The 15,553-nt window shown below is 38.4% G+C and overlaps 1 protein-coding gene across 2 annotated transcripts; it reads left to right on the top strand.

Annotated features, from left to right (window-relative positions):
• The first annotated feature begins 7,230 nt into the window (after nt 1-7,230).
• Nucleotides 7,231-14,722, top strand: sptssb (serine palmitoyltransferase, small subunit B). Of its 2 annotated transcripts, none has more exon segments than NM_001159833.1 (2): nt 7,231-7,335; nt 11,880-14,722. In NM_001159833.1, a coding segment is annotated over 1 exon segment (243 nt). In that variant the 5' UTR covers nt 7,231-7,335; nt 11,880-11,902; the 3' UTR covers nt 12,146-14,722.
• The last annotated feature ends 831 nt before the right edge of the window (nt 14,723-15,553 follow it).

Genomic DNA, 15,553 nt, shown 5'->3' with positions numbered 1-15,553 from the left:
ATTGGATTGAGCTCTGGTGACTGTGGAGGCCATTTGAGTACAGTGAACTCATTGTCATGTTTAAGAAAGTCGTCTAAGGTGATTGGCGCTTAATGACATGGTGCGTTATCCTGCTGGAAGAAGCCATCAGAAGATGGAGACACTGTGCTCATAAAGGGATGGACATGGTCAGCAGCAATACTTAGGTAAGCTGTGGCGTTAACAAGCAGTTGGACAGGTGTACCTAATAAAGTGGCCGGTAAGTGTGTACATCTCGTTCACAACATGTTTTGTGCCTACATTTTAAATTTCATGCATTAATTTTCCTTTGGCTTAGTCCCTTATTTTTTAGGGGATACCACAGTGGAATGAACTAGCATATGCTTTATGCAGCGGATGCTCTTTTCACTTTATCCAGACCGCCAGATCCAGACCACCAGATCACCAGATCCAGACCACCAGATCCAGATCACCAGATCCAGATCACCAGATCCAGGCCACCAGATTTAGACCACCAGATCCAGACCACCAGATCCAGATCACCAGATCCAGACCACCAGATCCAGATCACCAGATCCACAACGCCAAATTTAGACTATTAGATCCAGACCACCAGATCCACACCACCAGATCCAGACTGCCAGATCCAGACCACCAGATCCAGATCACCCGATCTAGACCACCAGATCCAGACCATCCAATCCAGACCACCAGATATAGACCTTTAGATCCAGACCACTAGATCCAGACCACAAGATCCAGACCCCCATATCCTGACCGGCAGATCCAGACCGCCTGATCTAGACCACCAGATACAGACCACTAGATCCAGACCGCCAGATCCAGACAGCCAGATCCAGACAGCCAGATCCAGACCACCAGATCAAGACCAACAGATTCAGTCTGTCAGATCCAGATCGACAGATCCAGACCGTCAGATCCAGACCGCTAGATGCAGAACGCCAGATCCAGACCGCCAGATCCTGACCGCCAGATCCAGACCACCAGATCCAGCCAGATCCAGACCGCCAGATCCAGACCGCCAGATCCAGACCGCCAGATCCAGACAGCCAGATCCAGACCACCAGATTTAGTCTACCAGATCAAGACCAACAGATTCAGTCTGTCAGATCCAGACCGCCAGATCCAGAACGCCAGATCCAGACCGCCAGATCCAGACCACCAGATCCAGCCAGATCCAGACCACCAGATCCAGCCAGATCCAGACCACCAGATCCAGACCGCCAGATTCAGACCACCAGATCCAGACTGCCAGATTCAGTCCACCAGATCTAGACCGCCAGATCCAGACCGCCAGATCTAGACCGCCAGATCCAGACCGCCAGATCTAGACCACTATATCCAGACTGCCAGATCCCCAACCTTAAGCCGGCCCCTTACAGTAACATGTCAAATGTTGACTAAGTTATCGTTATCGTACAGTCAGAGGGTTTATTTATGTTTAAATAAACAGTAGCGTCGTGCTGCTGAGTGCTTTTGTTACTAGTACTAAATTCTAACATCAGATCGGTATTTCCAGTTTCTTTCATATTCTTAGCGTCTTGTCCATTAATCCTAACATCCTAAAATTAAAGTGAGAAATACAAAGTGTGGCATGTGACTGTCTGAAGTACCACAATACATAGTTACATCCACAAATGCCAGTGTAAAAGGAAGCCCTACGTTAACAGTGTCCAGAAGCACCATCGATTTCTCTGGGCTTGGAGACATCTGGGGCCTCATGTACGAAGACTTGCGTGGAAATCTTACTAAAACATTGCGTACGCACAAAGCTGTAAATGTGCGTACGCAGAAAAAAATTCAGATGTATGAAACACTGCGTACGCCGAATCTCACGCATATTCTTTTGTACATCTGAATGAACGTGAAACTGAGCGCAACATGCACGAGCGCAAAACCCCTCCCTGCCTCCTCCCCCGTATGAATATGCTAATGACTATGCTAATGGCAAAACCCAACGAAAAAGCAACGGCAAAATTAAGCAAAAAGAGAAACTTTGAACAGAATGTGAAATGGAGGTGCTGCTTTCGGAGGTAGACCGGAGAAAAGCGGTGTTATTTGCAAGTTTGTTCTCCGGAATTAACAACAAAAGAAAAAATAGAGTGGGAGAGTTTAGCTGATACGGTTAACACAGTTGGGTCTGAACATCGCACTGAGTGCATTTAAAAAAGAAATAGTGTGGTTTATATCTGTAAAATGTTGCATCATCCTTAACAGTCTCAGTGGCGCACCTCATAAGAAGCATGTGATCATATACTGACACGTTCGAGCGTGAACTCGCCTCGAATCCAGGGTCTGATGAATTCTTTCTTCTTTTTTTCCCGCTACATATCAGATTTTGCCCACTATTTATCACGAGAAAGACAAGTAGGAATCATTAATAAGTTTGTGCAACATATTTTATTTGCACATTTATTGAATGGAAATGTTTCTGATTCACGCATGCAAATTCATCTTCACATAGTGTCTTTATAGCAATGTGCGTGCGGTAGATTGCTCAGATTACATTGGGAAAACAGGCGACCGCTGCAAATTGTGCTTTAATGTTTAGCTGGTCAACTGTATGGTATGGAAATCTTACATACCTACTATATGAACCCGTCTCATACAGCTGCCATTGCAAGGCTCAGACACTTTGTAGAGAAGAATTTAACACAACTGCCTCTAGGAGTCGCCAATAGAAATAAAACAGACACGCACAAAAAATGTGCGTACGCCTGCCAGAAAGCTGCCGTGAACTTGCGCACATTCCCACGTTCAGTTCATTGTTAGTAAATCCAAACGTGAGCGATTCTGAGCGTGAAACCTGGCGTACGCAAAGTTTTTGTGCGTACGCAGCGTTGATACATGAGGCCCCTGGGATGGACCATAACACAGTGGAGACGTGTACTGGGGTCAGATTAATCAGTATTTTAGGTATTTTTTAGGGAGAAATGGACTCTGTGTGCTCCGGACCAAAGAAGATTAGAGTAAAGTCAACTATTGGGATTAAGAGTGTTCCCTGTGGGATCATAGGCCACCTGTCCGAGGCTTACAGTGAAGTGACGGATATTTAGTTTACCCTTAATGGCCAATGTTTGTACACTTCTAGACCTTTTTCTACCTTAACTAGCCTATTAATAAATACTGTATATGCATCATATTTTATGTCAGGTTCTTTAAAATAATGTAAACTAGTAGAATAAAATACTCAGAATTACAATTAAAGTAAATTAAATCATGAGTCAGTGTTTTTACACTGCAGCTCTAAATGTACGTGTAATGCCAGGAGATTATAGAAATACATGCAAATATAAAAATTCACAAATCTAATCCATTTAGCAGGAATTAAACGTGAAACTAAATCCGTCGGCAGATGAGTGGATGAATCCTTAACTCAATCAATTTAATGAACACAGTTAATTCATTGCGGAACAAAGCAAGCAGATCTGTTTAATAATGGTCCATTCATAAAGACAGGGTGCTTCTCAAATGAAAGACCACATCCCAAGTGAGGCTGCGTCCTCCTAAAACCAGTCCCTCGGAGGCTTCTAGACTAGAGTCCTCCTCAGTATTAAAGGTTAGAATGAGACGGTCTAGTAACTCAGCACGCCTACATCACTAAAGGGATACGCAGCCCAAAAATGAAAATCCTCTTATCATTGAGTCCCCCTCTGCTTTCCCACATACATTATACAACAGAAAGCAGTGCTTCGCTTTTTACACTTGTTTTAATGTTACATCCAACAACATGGGTTCAATTTACTACTTTCCTCAAACTTTTTTAAGCAATAGCCTTTAAAGACAATCTGTGTCCCAATTCACATACGCTACTATCTATCCTAAATAGTTTGCAAAAATAGTGGTCTGGAGTTCTAGATCTAGTGGTCTGGATCTATTGGTCTGGAACTGGCAGTCTGGATCGGGTGGCCTGGATGTGGTAGTCTAGATCTGGTGGTCTGGGTCAGGTGGTCTGAAACGTGTAGGTTTGTGGACCTGTAGGTAGATATATCTCAGTTCACTGCCTGTCTGTATCCACCCACATCATATCCAGGGTTGCCAAGTGTTGAGATACATTTTTAGTTTGTTGCTGGATTATTTTTCTGTGTGTTAGACAAATTTAGACAAAGGTTTGACAAATTGCATCAGTTTTATGTACACAGTTGGCTTGCAGTCTTTGAGTCTACCTAATTTATAATCCAATCAAAAACTGCTAGAATGATTGATGGAAAAGAGTAAGCACACTTTTGTGAGACATGGGGGCTCTCATTATAGCGGCTATTTTTGTTTATGATAACAAAATCTTTATAGTTACTAATATACAGTTATGTTTAAAGAGGAAACTATTTATTGTCATACAGTGATGGTTGTTGGCATGTTTGATAATAATGGGCTAGTTTTGTTGAGAAAACTGGCAACCCTTATCCTATCCAAGCTTTTGCACCACTTTTTGAACAGTCTTTCAGGCATTATAGCCGGTGAATGAGCGACACCTAGAGGTAAAAACATCCACACATCACGGTAAAAAGAGCACTTTAAAAAAAAAACTAACTAGCTTTTTTCGCATATTCTGGTACTTACAGAAATATCACATGATTTATTAGTTTATTGCAAGTATTGTTCATAATTAGTTCATGTGAATAAATAAACACATTAACTAATAAAACCTTATTGTAAAGTGGGTGGGCGAGACAGTGGCGCAGTAGGTAGTGCTGTCGCCTCACAGCAAGAAGGTCACTGCGTCGAACCTCGGCTCAGTTGGCGTTTCTGTGTGGAGTTTGCATGTTCTCCTTGCGTTCGCGTGGGTTTGCTCCGGTTTCCCCCACAGTCCAAAGACATGCAGTACAGGTGAATTGGGTAGGCTAAATTATCCGTAGTGTATGAGAGTGTGTGTGAATGTGTGTGTTTCCCAGAGATGGGTTGCGGCTGGAAGGGCATCCGCTGCGTAAAAGCTTGCTGGATAAGTTGGCGGTTCATTCCGCTGTGGCGACCCCGGATTAATAAAGGAAATAAGCCGACAAGAAAATGAATGAATGTAAAGGTGTGCCCACAATGCTTACACACGCTTGATTACACATGCAAATAATGCAATTGTGTCTCCAAAAAGCATCATATTTGGGGAGGAATAGCATGCTTGTAAAGCAGAGAAGCGGACAAACCTGTTTCCCAAGTCCAAGTTATGGATTTTATTATCTAATGCTAACAATCCGGTTTTTCCCACAAAGACTCCAGCAGGATCTGAATTCTTTCCGTGACTTTGTTTGCTTTTCACGGGTCATGCTTTTCTTTATGCTGCAGGATCTTGTCTGTGTGTATCAGCACATTTTCTGCTTTTCTTCGAGCACGTAGCAAACAGAAGCGTGTTTTTCTCTTGGTGCCACACTCAATCCAATTGCACTTTTAACAAGAATTTTTTTTAAATGCAAAGTGTGCATAGGGGCTGCATGGCGGCTCAGTGGTTTGAGTCCCAGTTGGGTCAGTTGGCGTTTCTGTGTGGAGTTTGCATGTTCTCCTCGTGTTGGTTTCCTTTGGGTGCTCCGGTTTCCCCCACTGTCCAAACATATGATTAACCATAGTGTGTGAATGAGAGTTTATGGATGTTTCCCAGTACTGGGTTGCTGCTGGAAGCGCATGCGCTGTTTAAAACATATGCTGGATGTTGGTGCCAGTAGCCTAGTGGTTAAGTGTTTGATTCCTGGCTTGAGGTCCTATGCTGACCCTTCCCCTCTCTCAGCTCCCAATGATTTCCTGTCTGTCCTCTGCTATCCTATCATTTAAAGTTGAAAAAAAAAAAATAATAATAATTGGAAAAAAACATATGCTGAAATAGTTGGTGGTTCATTCTGCTGTGGCAACCCTTAGATGAATAAAGGAACTAAGCCGAAGGAAAATGAATGAAAATATACAAACACAATCAGCAGATCAATATTAAAGAATGAAAATAAAAGTTACATTCACTCCATTTCACAGAGAGAGAGAGAAAATAACAAAACACAACAAAGGAAGGGGTAGATAAAATACAATAGTAGGCTATAGCAGTTTACGAAAATAAATAAATTAATTAATTAAGAGCATTGCAAGAAAGCTATCTAAATCTAAGTCAATAGATAACAGAGATTCTTTATATACAGTACCAAAAATCTGACATGTTTTTGTTGTCGTCGTTGTTGTTACACATATGGAAAGATTTGGGATCAAAGTCGTGCATTTTTGTTTATGTACAATGCTCAGCATATATGAGTTCACCTCTCGCAAATCTCTCTTTTAAATTCATATTTTCTATAAGAAGTTCTACAATATTATCTTAATATACATTAGATTAGTCAATACCAAAGCCAAATCTGGAGCTTATTTAACAAAATAACTTACAATAACAGTCCAAAAGCGAGAACACCCTAATTTATGTTATAAAAAAATATTAAATACAAATTTAAAAAAAGAGGAAAAATCAAGAAAAAATGTGTTGAAATTTTCTAGGTTGTAATTTTTTATTCTTTTATTTTTTTGCAATATTTTGCTTGAATTTAATTGTATTATCTTTCTATTTGGTCACCTTGAAATTATAAGGTTCTATCTGCGTTCTGATTGATGTTGAGATATTGAGCTTCAAAGCTTTTGCATTCCATAGCAAACAGTATGTGTGTAACTTGTTTATTAAATAAAAAGTTTTAAAATGTAAACAACTTATAAAAAAATATCCCATAATGTAAATAAGTTGTCATGTAATAAGAATATGTCAACTCAATTTTGACAAAAATGTCAGATAGAACCATACAGTTCTAAGGTGATGATTTCTAAATATGTTTGGTGACTAAAATATTATTTTAATAAATATATCTGTTTAATAAATCTGTTTAAATACACCAAAATACATTGCCTATATTCACTGAGAAATCGATACAAATATTCATTTTTAATAATGGGGTGTCCTCAGTTATGCTGAGCACTGTATAACAGAATTTCCTAATAATGAAAAATTTAAAAAATGTAAATAGACTCTTCAGATTTGTGAGCAAAGTCTGAGTGATAATTACTAGTTATTACTAAGTAGGGGTGACCCAAAACATCCCTGCGGCAGGTGACGTCACGGAGTACCGTTCTGCAGCATCATTACCGCAGAGAGAGAGAGAGAGAGAGAGAGAGAGAGAGAGAGAGAGAGAGAGAGAGAGAGAGAGAGAGACGCTGCACCACATGTTAGGAAAAGGCTTTTAAAACACGTTTGATCCTTTCTTTCGCCACTCATAAGTAAACCCGAGATGTGGGAGTGGTGATTGCTGTGTTTATAACTGGTAGAGCAGCTTTGCAGCGGGCTCCACTGTCATCGCGTCCACTCCACACTGCAGCTTCGCCGCGGAGGTGAGTTACTATTTACTCTGTTACCCCCTGCGGACCTGACAGCGCAGGAGTTTTCATTTATCATCCAGCTTCAACACAACTGTAAGACTAAACGACCCATGATAGCATCGCGGAGACATCTAGGCTATTTGACGTTTGTGTTTACATCTGGAGGACTTTAAGGTAAAGTCGGTTTTATATCTGTATATATTTCTTCATCTTAAGGGTCCGTGTATTGTTTATTACGCTGTATTTTGAATAATGGGTCTGAAATCGCATTAAGCATGACTTTAAAACAACATTAGCACTATTTAATTGACTGTGAGCAATGTTGTACATTGAGTAGAGACACTTTGTTGATTTATTTTTAATCACTACACAAAAACTGCTGAATTTAAGTGGATTTCCACATGAGATTTCTTTTGATTGTGTCATAAAATATCACAAATTAATAATAACCATAAGTAGTTTATATTTACCAGAACCATAAACATAAGGTCCCTGCTGAAAAATCCAGCTTAAACCAGCCTAGGCTGGTTGGCTGGTTTAAGCTGGTTGACCAGCCTGGTTTTAGAGGGGTTTTGGCCATTTCCAGGCTGGTTTCCAACCATTTCCAGCCTCGACATAGCTGGTTTTGGCTGGACTCCCAGCTTGGCTAGGCTGGTCAAGCTGGTTTTAGCTGATCGTCTCCCAGCCTGACCAGCTAAGATCAGGCTGGAAATGGCCAAAACCCCTCTAAAACCAGCCTGGTCGACCAGCAAAAACCAGCCAATCAGCCTAGGCTGGTTTAAGCTGGATTTTTCAGCAGGGGTGGATTTTTGTCCTTTATTGAGCACAGTTGAAACAGTACCATGGTACAGTTGAGACAGCATTTATTAATGCTCTAACTCAGTGGTTCTCGTGTACCTCCAGTGGTACGCAGGCTTCCTTCTAGTGGTACACGGAGGAATCGCTGAATAATTAAAGAAAAAACACAATTTTAACCCTTTAATGTGTACGATAACACCGCTGTGATCATTAAACTGATTTTAATAGGCTAAACCTTTTATTTTATTTTAAATTTTCTAATGTATTTGCTCATGTGAAGATAATTTCCTCCCCATATTTGTTACGGTTGTTGGGGGAGTATGCCGTATTTATCTATCCCAATGTTGACAGGTATAGTTTAATCACTGGCTTTTCTAACCCACAGTAAGCAGATCTAATTTCTCATTTAATTTTTAAAATCCAAGTAAATGTTTAGATTTCAAAGATATACAAATAGGTCATATATACATGTAACTTATATTTCAAAATTTATTAACAAGAGTTAATGAATGGGATGACAAAGTATAGCCTATATTTGTGAGGTCCAAGCAACATACTGTACTGTACTGGGAAACACCCATTCACACTCATTCACACACACTGCGGCCAATTTAGTTAATCAATTCCCCTACAGCGCATATATGTTTGGACTGAGGGGGAAACCGAAGCCACTGAGCCACCATGTCACCTGTTTTCTATTCCAAATATCTAAAAATTTCAGGACAAGCAACAAATATTGTGTTGTTTCCATAAATAATATGTCAAAATAATGTTATTTCAAAGCGAAAAAAAAATTTATTTTGCTTAACCCATTAAATTAATAATATATTCACACATTGCTGCCACACAACTGTGTTTAAACCCCTTATAAAAGTGACTTTTGCATAATAGCTCTCATTTAAAACCAATTTTTAATGATGTTATTACTAATAAATAGCTTTTTCTGAACTTACACAACACTATCTATTAGCTGTTGTTTTTGTTTTTACAGTTAAAGGGATAGTTCACACAGAAATGAAAACTCTGTCATAATTCACTCGCCTGTTTTGAGTTGTTTTTCTTCTGTTGAACACAAAGAAAGATATTCTGAAGAATGATGCTGAAAAAAGCATTGACTTTAATAATATTGATCACATTTTATTTTAATGTACAATTCTTGCTAAGGTATGATCAAACCACTAACACTTTAAGCTCAATAAACTACTAATTAGCTGCTAATTATAATCATTATTATATTATAATAATATATAATATATTATTATATAATTATTAATTAATTATAATATTATTAATTATTATTTTTTATTATTATTATTATTATTATATATTATTATATTATATTCATTTATTATATTATTTTGCTTTTTAATAGTTTGTAAGATATTAGTTGGGTTTAGGTTTGGGTATTGACTAGGGATGTAGAATAAGATCATACTTTATAAGTGCTCATAAACAGTTCATATCTAAATAATAGGCAGGTAAGCCAGTAGTTAATAGTGGAAATTGGTACAGAATAACTTGTTTTGTGGTAGAAAGAAACTCTTAAAAGTTTACACCCACTGGAGTGTTGTGTAAATGAGGATATTTTCATCCCTATAATGACATTGTTATCAATATTATCAGACTGCAGCCCTAAAAATAAATAATACAATATACGAGTCACTAAACCCCAGGTATTTGAATGCCATAGAGTTATTCATTTATGTCATAAATACATGCGGCTCTTTAAAGACCTACACCACTCCTAGGCAGTATAAATTGTGGCTGCACAATAATTGTACCTGCCAACATTGGGATGTAAAACTACACAATAATTCACTGTATAATGTAAATATATTATTGTAGCTATAGTTATTTAGTGAAGGGAATAAATTAATCTCTCATTTAGATATTTGGTTTGATTAACATTAAATAACAGAGGTGTCACTTTAAGAATGCAGAGATCTATAATGAAAGCTATTACTTTAAGATATTTAAATAATGAATTATTGTGTAGTTTTACATCCCAGTAGTCTACCTTTTTAGAGCTTTTAGGTGTAAAAAGTCACATCTGAAAGGTTAGTTCTAATAGGTTAGTTCTAAAAGGTTAGTTCTAATAAGTTAGTTCTAAAAGGTTAGTTCTAAAAGGTTAGTTCTAATAGGCTAGTTCTAATAAGTTAGTTCTAAAAGGTTAGTTCTAATAAATTAGTTCTAAAAGGTTAGTTCTAATAGGTTAGTTCTAAAAGGTTAGTTCTAATAAATTAGTTCTAAAAGGTTAGTTCTAATAGGTTAGTTCTAATAGGTTAGTTCTAAAAGATTAATTCTAATAGGCTAGTTCTAATAGGTTAGTTCTAAAAGGTTAGTTCTAATAGGCTAGTTCTAATAGGTTAGTTCTAAAAGGTTAGTTCTAAAAGGTTAGTTCTAATAAATTAGTTCTAAAAGGTTAGTTCTAATAGGTTAGTTCTAATAGGTTAGTTCTAAAAGGTTAGTTCTAATAGGTTAGTTCTAATAGGTTAGTTCTAATAGGTTAGTTCTAATAGGCTAGTTCTAATAGGTTAGTTCTAAAAGGTTAGTTCTAATAGGCTAGTTCTAATAGATTAGTTCTAATAGGTTAGTTCTAATAGGTTAGTTCTAATAGGTTAGTTCTAATAGGCTAGTTCTAATAGGTTAGTTCTAATAGGCTAGTTCTAATAGGTTAGTTCTAAAAGGTTAGTTCTAATAGGCTAGTTCTAATAGGTTAGTTCTAAAAGGTTAGTTCTAATAGGCTAGTTCTAATAGGTTAGTTCTAAAAGGTTAGTTCTAATAGGCTAGTTCTAATAGGTTAGTTCTAAACGGTTTGTTCTAATAGGTTAGTTCTAATAGGTTAGTTCTAAAAGGTTAGTTCTAATAGGCTAGTTCTAATAGGTTAGTTCTGAAAGGTTAGTTCTAATAGGCTAGTTCTAATAGGTTAGTTCTAAACGGTTTGTTCTAATAGGCTAGTTCTAATAGGTTAGTTCTAAAAGGTTAGTTCTAATAGGCTAGTTCTAATAGGTTAGTTCTGAAAGGTTAGTTCTAATAGGCTAGTTCTAATAGGTTAGTTCTAAACGGTTTGTTCTAATACGCTAGTTCTAATAGGTTAGTTCTAAAAGGTTAGTTCTAATAGGCTAGTTCTAATAGGTTAGTTCTAAAAGGTTAGTTCTAATAGGCTAGTTCTAATAGGTTAGTTCTAAAAGGTTAGTTCTAATAGGCTAGTTCTAATAGGTTAGTTCTAAAAGGTTAGTTCTAATAGGCTAGTTCTAATAGGTTAGTTCTAAACGGTTTGTTCTAATAGGTTAGTTCTAAAAGGTTAGTTCTAATAGGCTAGTTCTAATAGGTTAGTTCTGAAAGGTTAGTTTTAATAGGCTAGTTCTAATAGGTTAGTTCTAAACGGTTTGTTCTAATAGGCTAGTTCTAATAGGTTAGTTCTAAAAGGTTAGTTCTAATAGGTTAGTTCTAAAAAGTTAGTTCTAATAGGTTAGTTCTAATAGGTTAGTTCTTAAAGGATAGTTCTATTAGGCTAGTTCTAATAGGTTAGTTCTAAACGGTTTGTTCTAATAGGTTAGTTCTAATAGGTTAGTTCTAAAAGGTTAGTTCTAATAGGCTAGTTCTAATAGGTTAGTTCTAAAAGGTTTGTTTTAATAGGTTAGTTCTAAAAAGTTAGTTCTAATAGGTTAGTTCTAATAGGTTAGTTCTTAAAGGATAGTTCTAATAGGTTAGTTCTGGTGTGAGTTTGCTCAGTTAACAGTGTTGTCTTCCCTCAGATCGGCGGTGTTTCTGCCTCCGCATGGACATGAAGAACATGAGAGAGTACATGAGCTGGCTCTACTACCAGTATCTGCTCATCACTGGGATCTATGTGCTGGAGCCGTGGGAGCAGTCTATCTTCAACACCGTGCTCTTCACTATGGTGGCCATGGTCATTTACACCTCCTATGTGTTTGTGCCCATCCACGTGCGGCTGGCGCTGGAGTTCTTCTGTGAGCTGGTCGGAGGACAGCCCGAAAGCACAGTGGCCCTCATGACCTGAAGATGCGGCAGCGTTTCGATCCATCACTCAGGAAAGAAAGCAGAAGCCAGATGAAATGAAAAGGTCTTTTTGCAAAAGCCCCTTCAAGTCTTCCACGTTTGACTCGCTTCCTGCTCCATCCTGGGAGTTTGCTATTCAATGGATTTTTAATGGGTGGTGCTTCGTATGGGACGTCTGCCGCAGACTGACTCAATGGCAATATTGAGATTAACAGGGAAGTTCACTCAAATAATGAAAATGTACTCTCTATTTACTTTCCCTCAAGGGGTTCCAAAGCTTTAAGAGTTTCTTCTCGTTAAGAGTTTACTTTCTTCTGTTGAACACTAAAGATATTGTGAAGAATGCTGGAAAACCATTGACTTCCATAGTAGGACAAACAAATACCATGGAAGTCAATGGTCAGAGGTTTCCAGGATTATTTACAATGTCTCTCTTAGTGTATAACTGAAGAAAAGAGTGAAGTAAATGATGGTAGAAGTTTCATTTCTGAGTGAACGATCCCTGTAATGTCCTTGTCATCACTGGTTGATAATAAGGAAATCGTTATTCATAGTCATCTTCACACAGTTCGTGTAAACACATTTGTTTTTATTGTAGCCGCTTCAGGTTTGGTTTCTGTGCCGCCTTTGCAGTGTAAAGAAGCCTTATGACTCTGTATTAGGAGTCCTTGATCTGACTGAGATATGCTGATTTTATTTCCCTCACAAGGCATTTATTATTACATATACATTTTTATAATTCTTTATTTTATAATCATCTATGCAATGTGTGACCGGTGCACATGAAGATGCAGCACATTCTCAATGCTGACACTTTTACAATCCCACCCACTGCAGCGTGGAGGTGTGTGAAAACAGTATACCGTCACTCGATCATTTTGACTTGTTTTTACCCTCAAGAACGTTCCTCGTTTGAAGTATACCAGGACCTTTAGTGAGACGTGATTGGTTGAAAACAGCGCACACGCTGAGGTCATAGTGCGAACACCGATTGAATCATCCACATGACCACACTGTACTCAGAGTTTTATACACTCTACAGAAAGTTTGGGCTTCAGTCACCTGACACTGCATTTTTGTGTGGACAAACGGTGAAACCGCATAAAAAAGTGCGACTCTGAAAACACCCGTGTTCATGTGGACAGGGCCTGAGCATCAACATGTGACGAATCTGCAGTGAGAATGTTGAAAGATATGGTGAAGTTCATTTATAAACGAATTTCGAGAGGATCACGTGCTTAGCTGTTCCAACTTTAGCTAATTATCCTACTAGATGTTCTTTAACTCTCATCTCGAAATCTTCGTCTTGAAGATACCCCCCCCACCCAACCCTACTTTCCCTCCTTTCAAACGGTGGCCATTGATTAGAGCTGTTGCCTCACAGCAAGAATGCCCCTGGTTTAATCCCCTTCCAAACCAGGCAACATTTCTGTGCGGAGTTTTGCTCGTTCTCCCCGTGATCGCGTGGGAGTCGTCCGGTTTCCTCCCACAGTCCAAAAACAAGCCCCCTAAACAATTAATCCAAAATATTTTAGCCGAACTCTGAGTACACCTTCTCAGCATCCATATCTGACACTTAGCTACAATAAGCAAGAGGGGGAGTCATCGAGATCTACCTGAGCTCAAACTCCCCTCTCGCCTTGCAACGGGAGGGAGCCCAGGGCTCGAGGATCTTATAAGCTCAGGGCTCTTTCCCGGGACAGCACGCCAAACAAGCGTTCTTATCAATCATAAGCTAAGTGTGAACTCTTGAAAGCAGGTTTAACGTGCGCTGCACTCGATCACAGCTCTTTGAATGCTCGTCATCCATCGCTCCTGCCGTCTGATATAGAGTTGCATCAGTTGTTTGCATGACATCTGGAGGTTTTCATCAAATTATTGGCACTTGAATGTTCATTGTAATGTTTTCAACTACTAATAAGAATGTAGTTATGTTAGCCGAGAGGCTGAACACATTTTAAATCCTGCTCACAGATTTCCCAGCTAATCTAGAGCAGTGGTTCTCAAAGTGGGGGTCGGGACCCCCTGGGGGGTCACGGGACAATGACAAGGGGTCACTTGGGGATATCCAAAACTCAAATAAATGTTATTAAACTATTAAAATTACCATATTTTATTCATAACCGACCGAATATAAAGAAACAACAACATAAAAATAACAATCAGCCATCAGCCTTTAATTTTCAAAGCAAAATGTAATTAAATCCATAAATGACTTTAAAAAACATTATCTGGCTAATAGACTGTTGCATTTTTGTGTTGTCAATAAGCTCATGTTTATATTTGCCTATAGTTGTCTGCAACGTTTACATATTTACAGTACAAACACCTTGAAAAATGGGGGTCGCGAGCCACTGATATGATTATTTTTGGGGTCACAGGCTGAAAAGTTTGGGAACCCCTGATCTAGAGCACTGTTTTGCTGAGTTATGAATGGTTATCAAAGTTTGTTTCAGCTTTAAGTGATGTTTTTGTATTTTTCTTAACTGTCAATGTGACGCCATGAGATTCCTCTTGATTTGATGACAACTTTTACATGGGTATAATGTATTTTTGAGAAATAAAAGAATTCGCCATATGTTTGTCCTATTTCTAAAATGATTTCTTCCACTTATTTTTAAGTATAGAATGCTGAATACATTTCAGCATGTGCAATAAAAAGGTTGGTAATGTTGCCGTACCTATTCACAACACTTAAAGGACGTTTAGGAACTGAAGACACCAGGTGATGAAGTGTTTCAGGTGTCATTTTGTCTCATTCTTCCAGCACACAGGTCTTGTTGTGGAAAAAAGATTCTGGTCTGCAAAATATTCGAAGTCTCTAAGTCAAACATTTCAAAAAATGACAGTCTGAGATCTCTGAAGTCTTTAGGCAAAGCAGTTTATTGTTGCAGCATCAGTAACAACAGAGACAGGTCGTTTGAGTGTCTGCTGAACATAGGCTAGCACATAGGCTGTCTTAATACTCCACCCAAATTTACACACACACCTCCATCAGCTTCTCCGTTAATGGGATCTTAAATCTCTTAGGTGCCCGCCACCAATAGAATCTCTTCAGGGGTCTTACCCATGTCCAGTTAAGGTCTTTCCTTCCTGTTTCAAAAGCGATGACTTAGTCTAAAAACAATGCTCAACAATATATCTTGTTCACTGTCCACTGAGCTGTCAACTGTAAATTTAGCTGAAGTTCATGGGTACTCATATTTTTTAGATGTCATTACAAATGAGTGTGGGTGCATGTGCAGGTGTGCCTTATCATGAGTTACAGAACAGAACGCAAGTGTCCTTATGGCCTTGCATTCATAAATCTACCCTCATTGTGACATTAATGCTGCTCTTCTAATTTCTCTTCTCATCTCTGACTGCATTTACACAGAATGACTTTTTTATTAACCAAAGCATACATACC

Source organism: Danio rerio, chromosome 15 (genome assembly GCF_049306965.1).
Source record: "Danio rerio strain Tuebingen ecotype United States chromosome 15, GRCz12tu, whole genome shotgun sequence".
NCBI classification, from domain to species: Eukaryota; Metazoa; Chordata; class Actinopteri; order Cypriniformes; family Danionidae; genus Danio; species Danio rerio.
Note: the sequence above shows the minus strand (reverse complement) of the source record. Positions and strands in the feature narration are given on the sequence as shown.

Excerpts from the sequence above, each read along its gene's own strand:
- sptssb (NM_001302808.1), top strand. The coding sequence starts at position 11,903 with ATGGACATGAAGAACATGAGAGAGTACATGAGCTGGCTCTACTACCAG.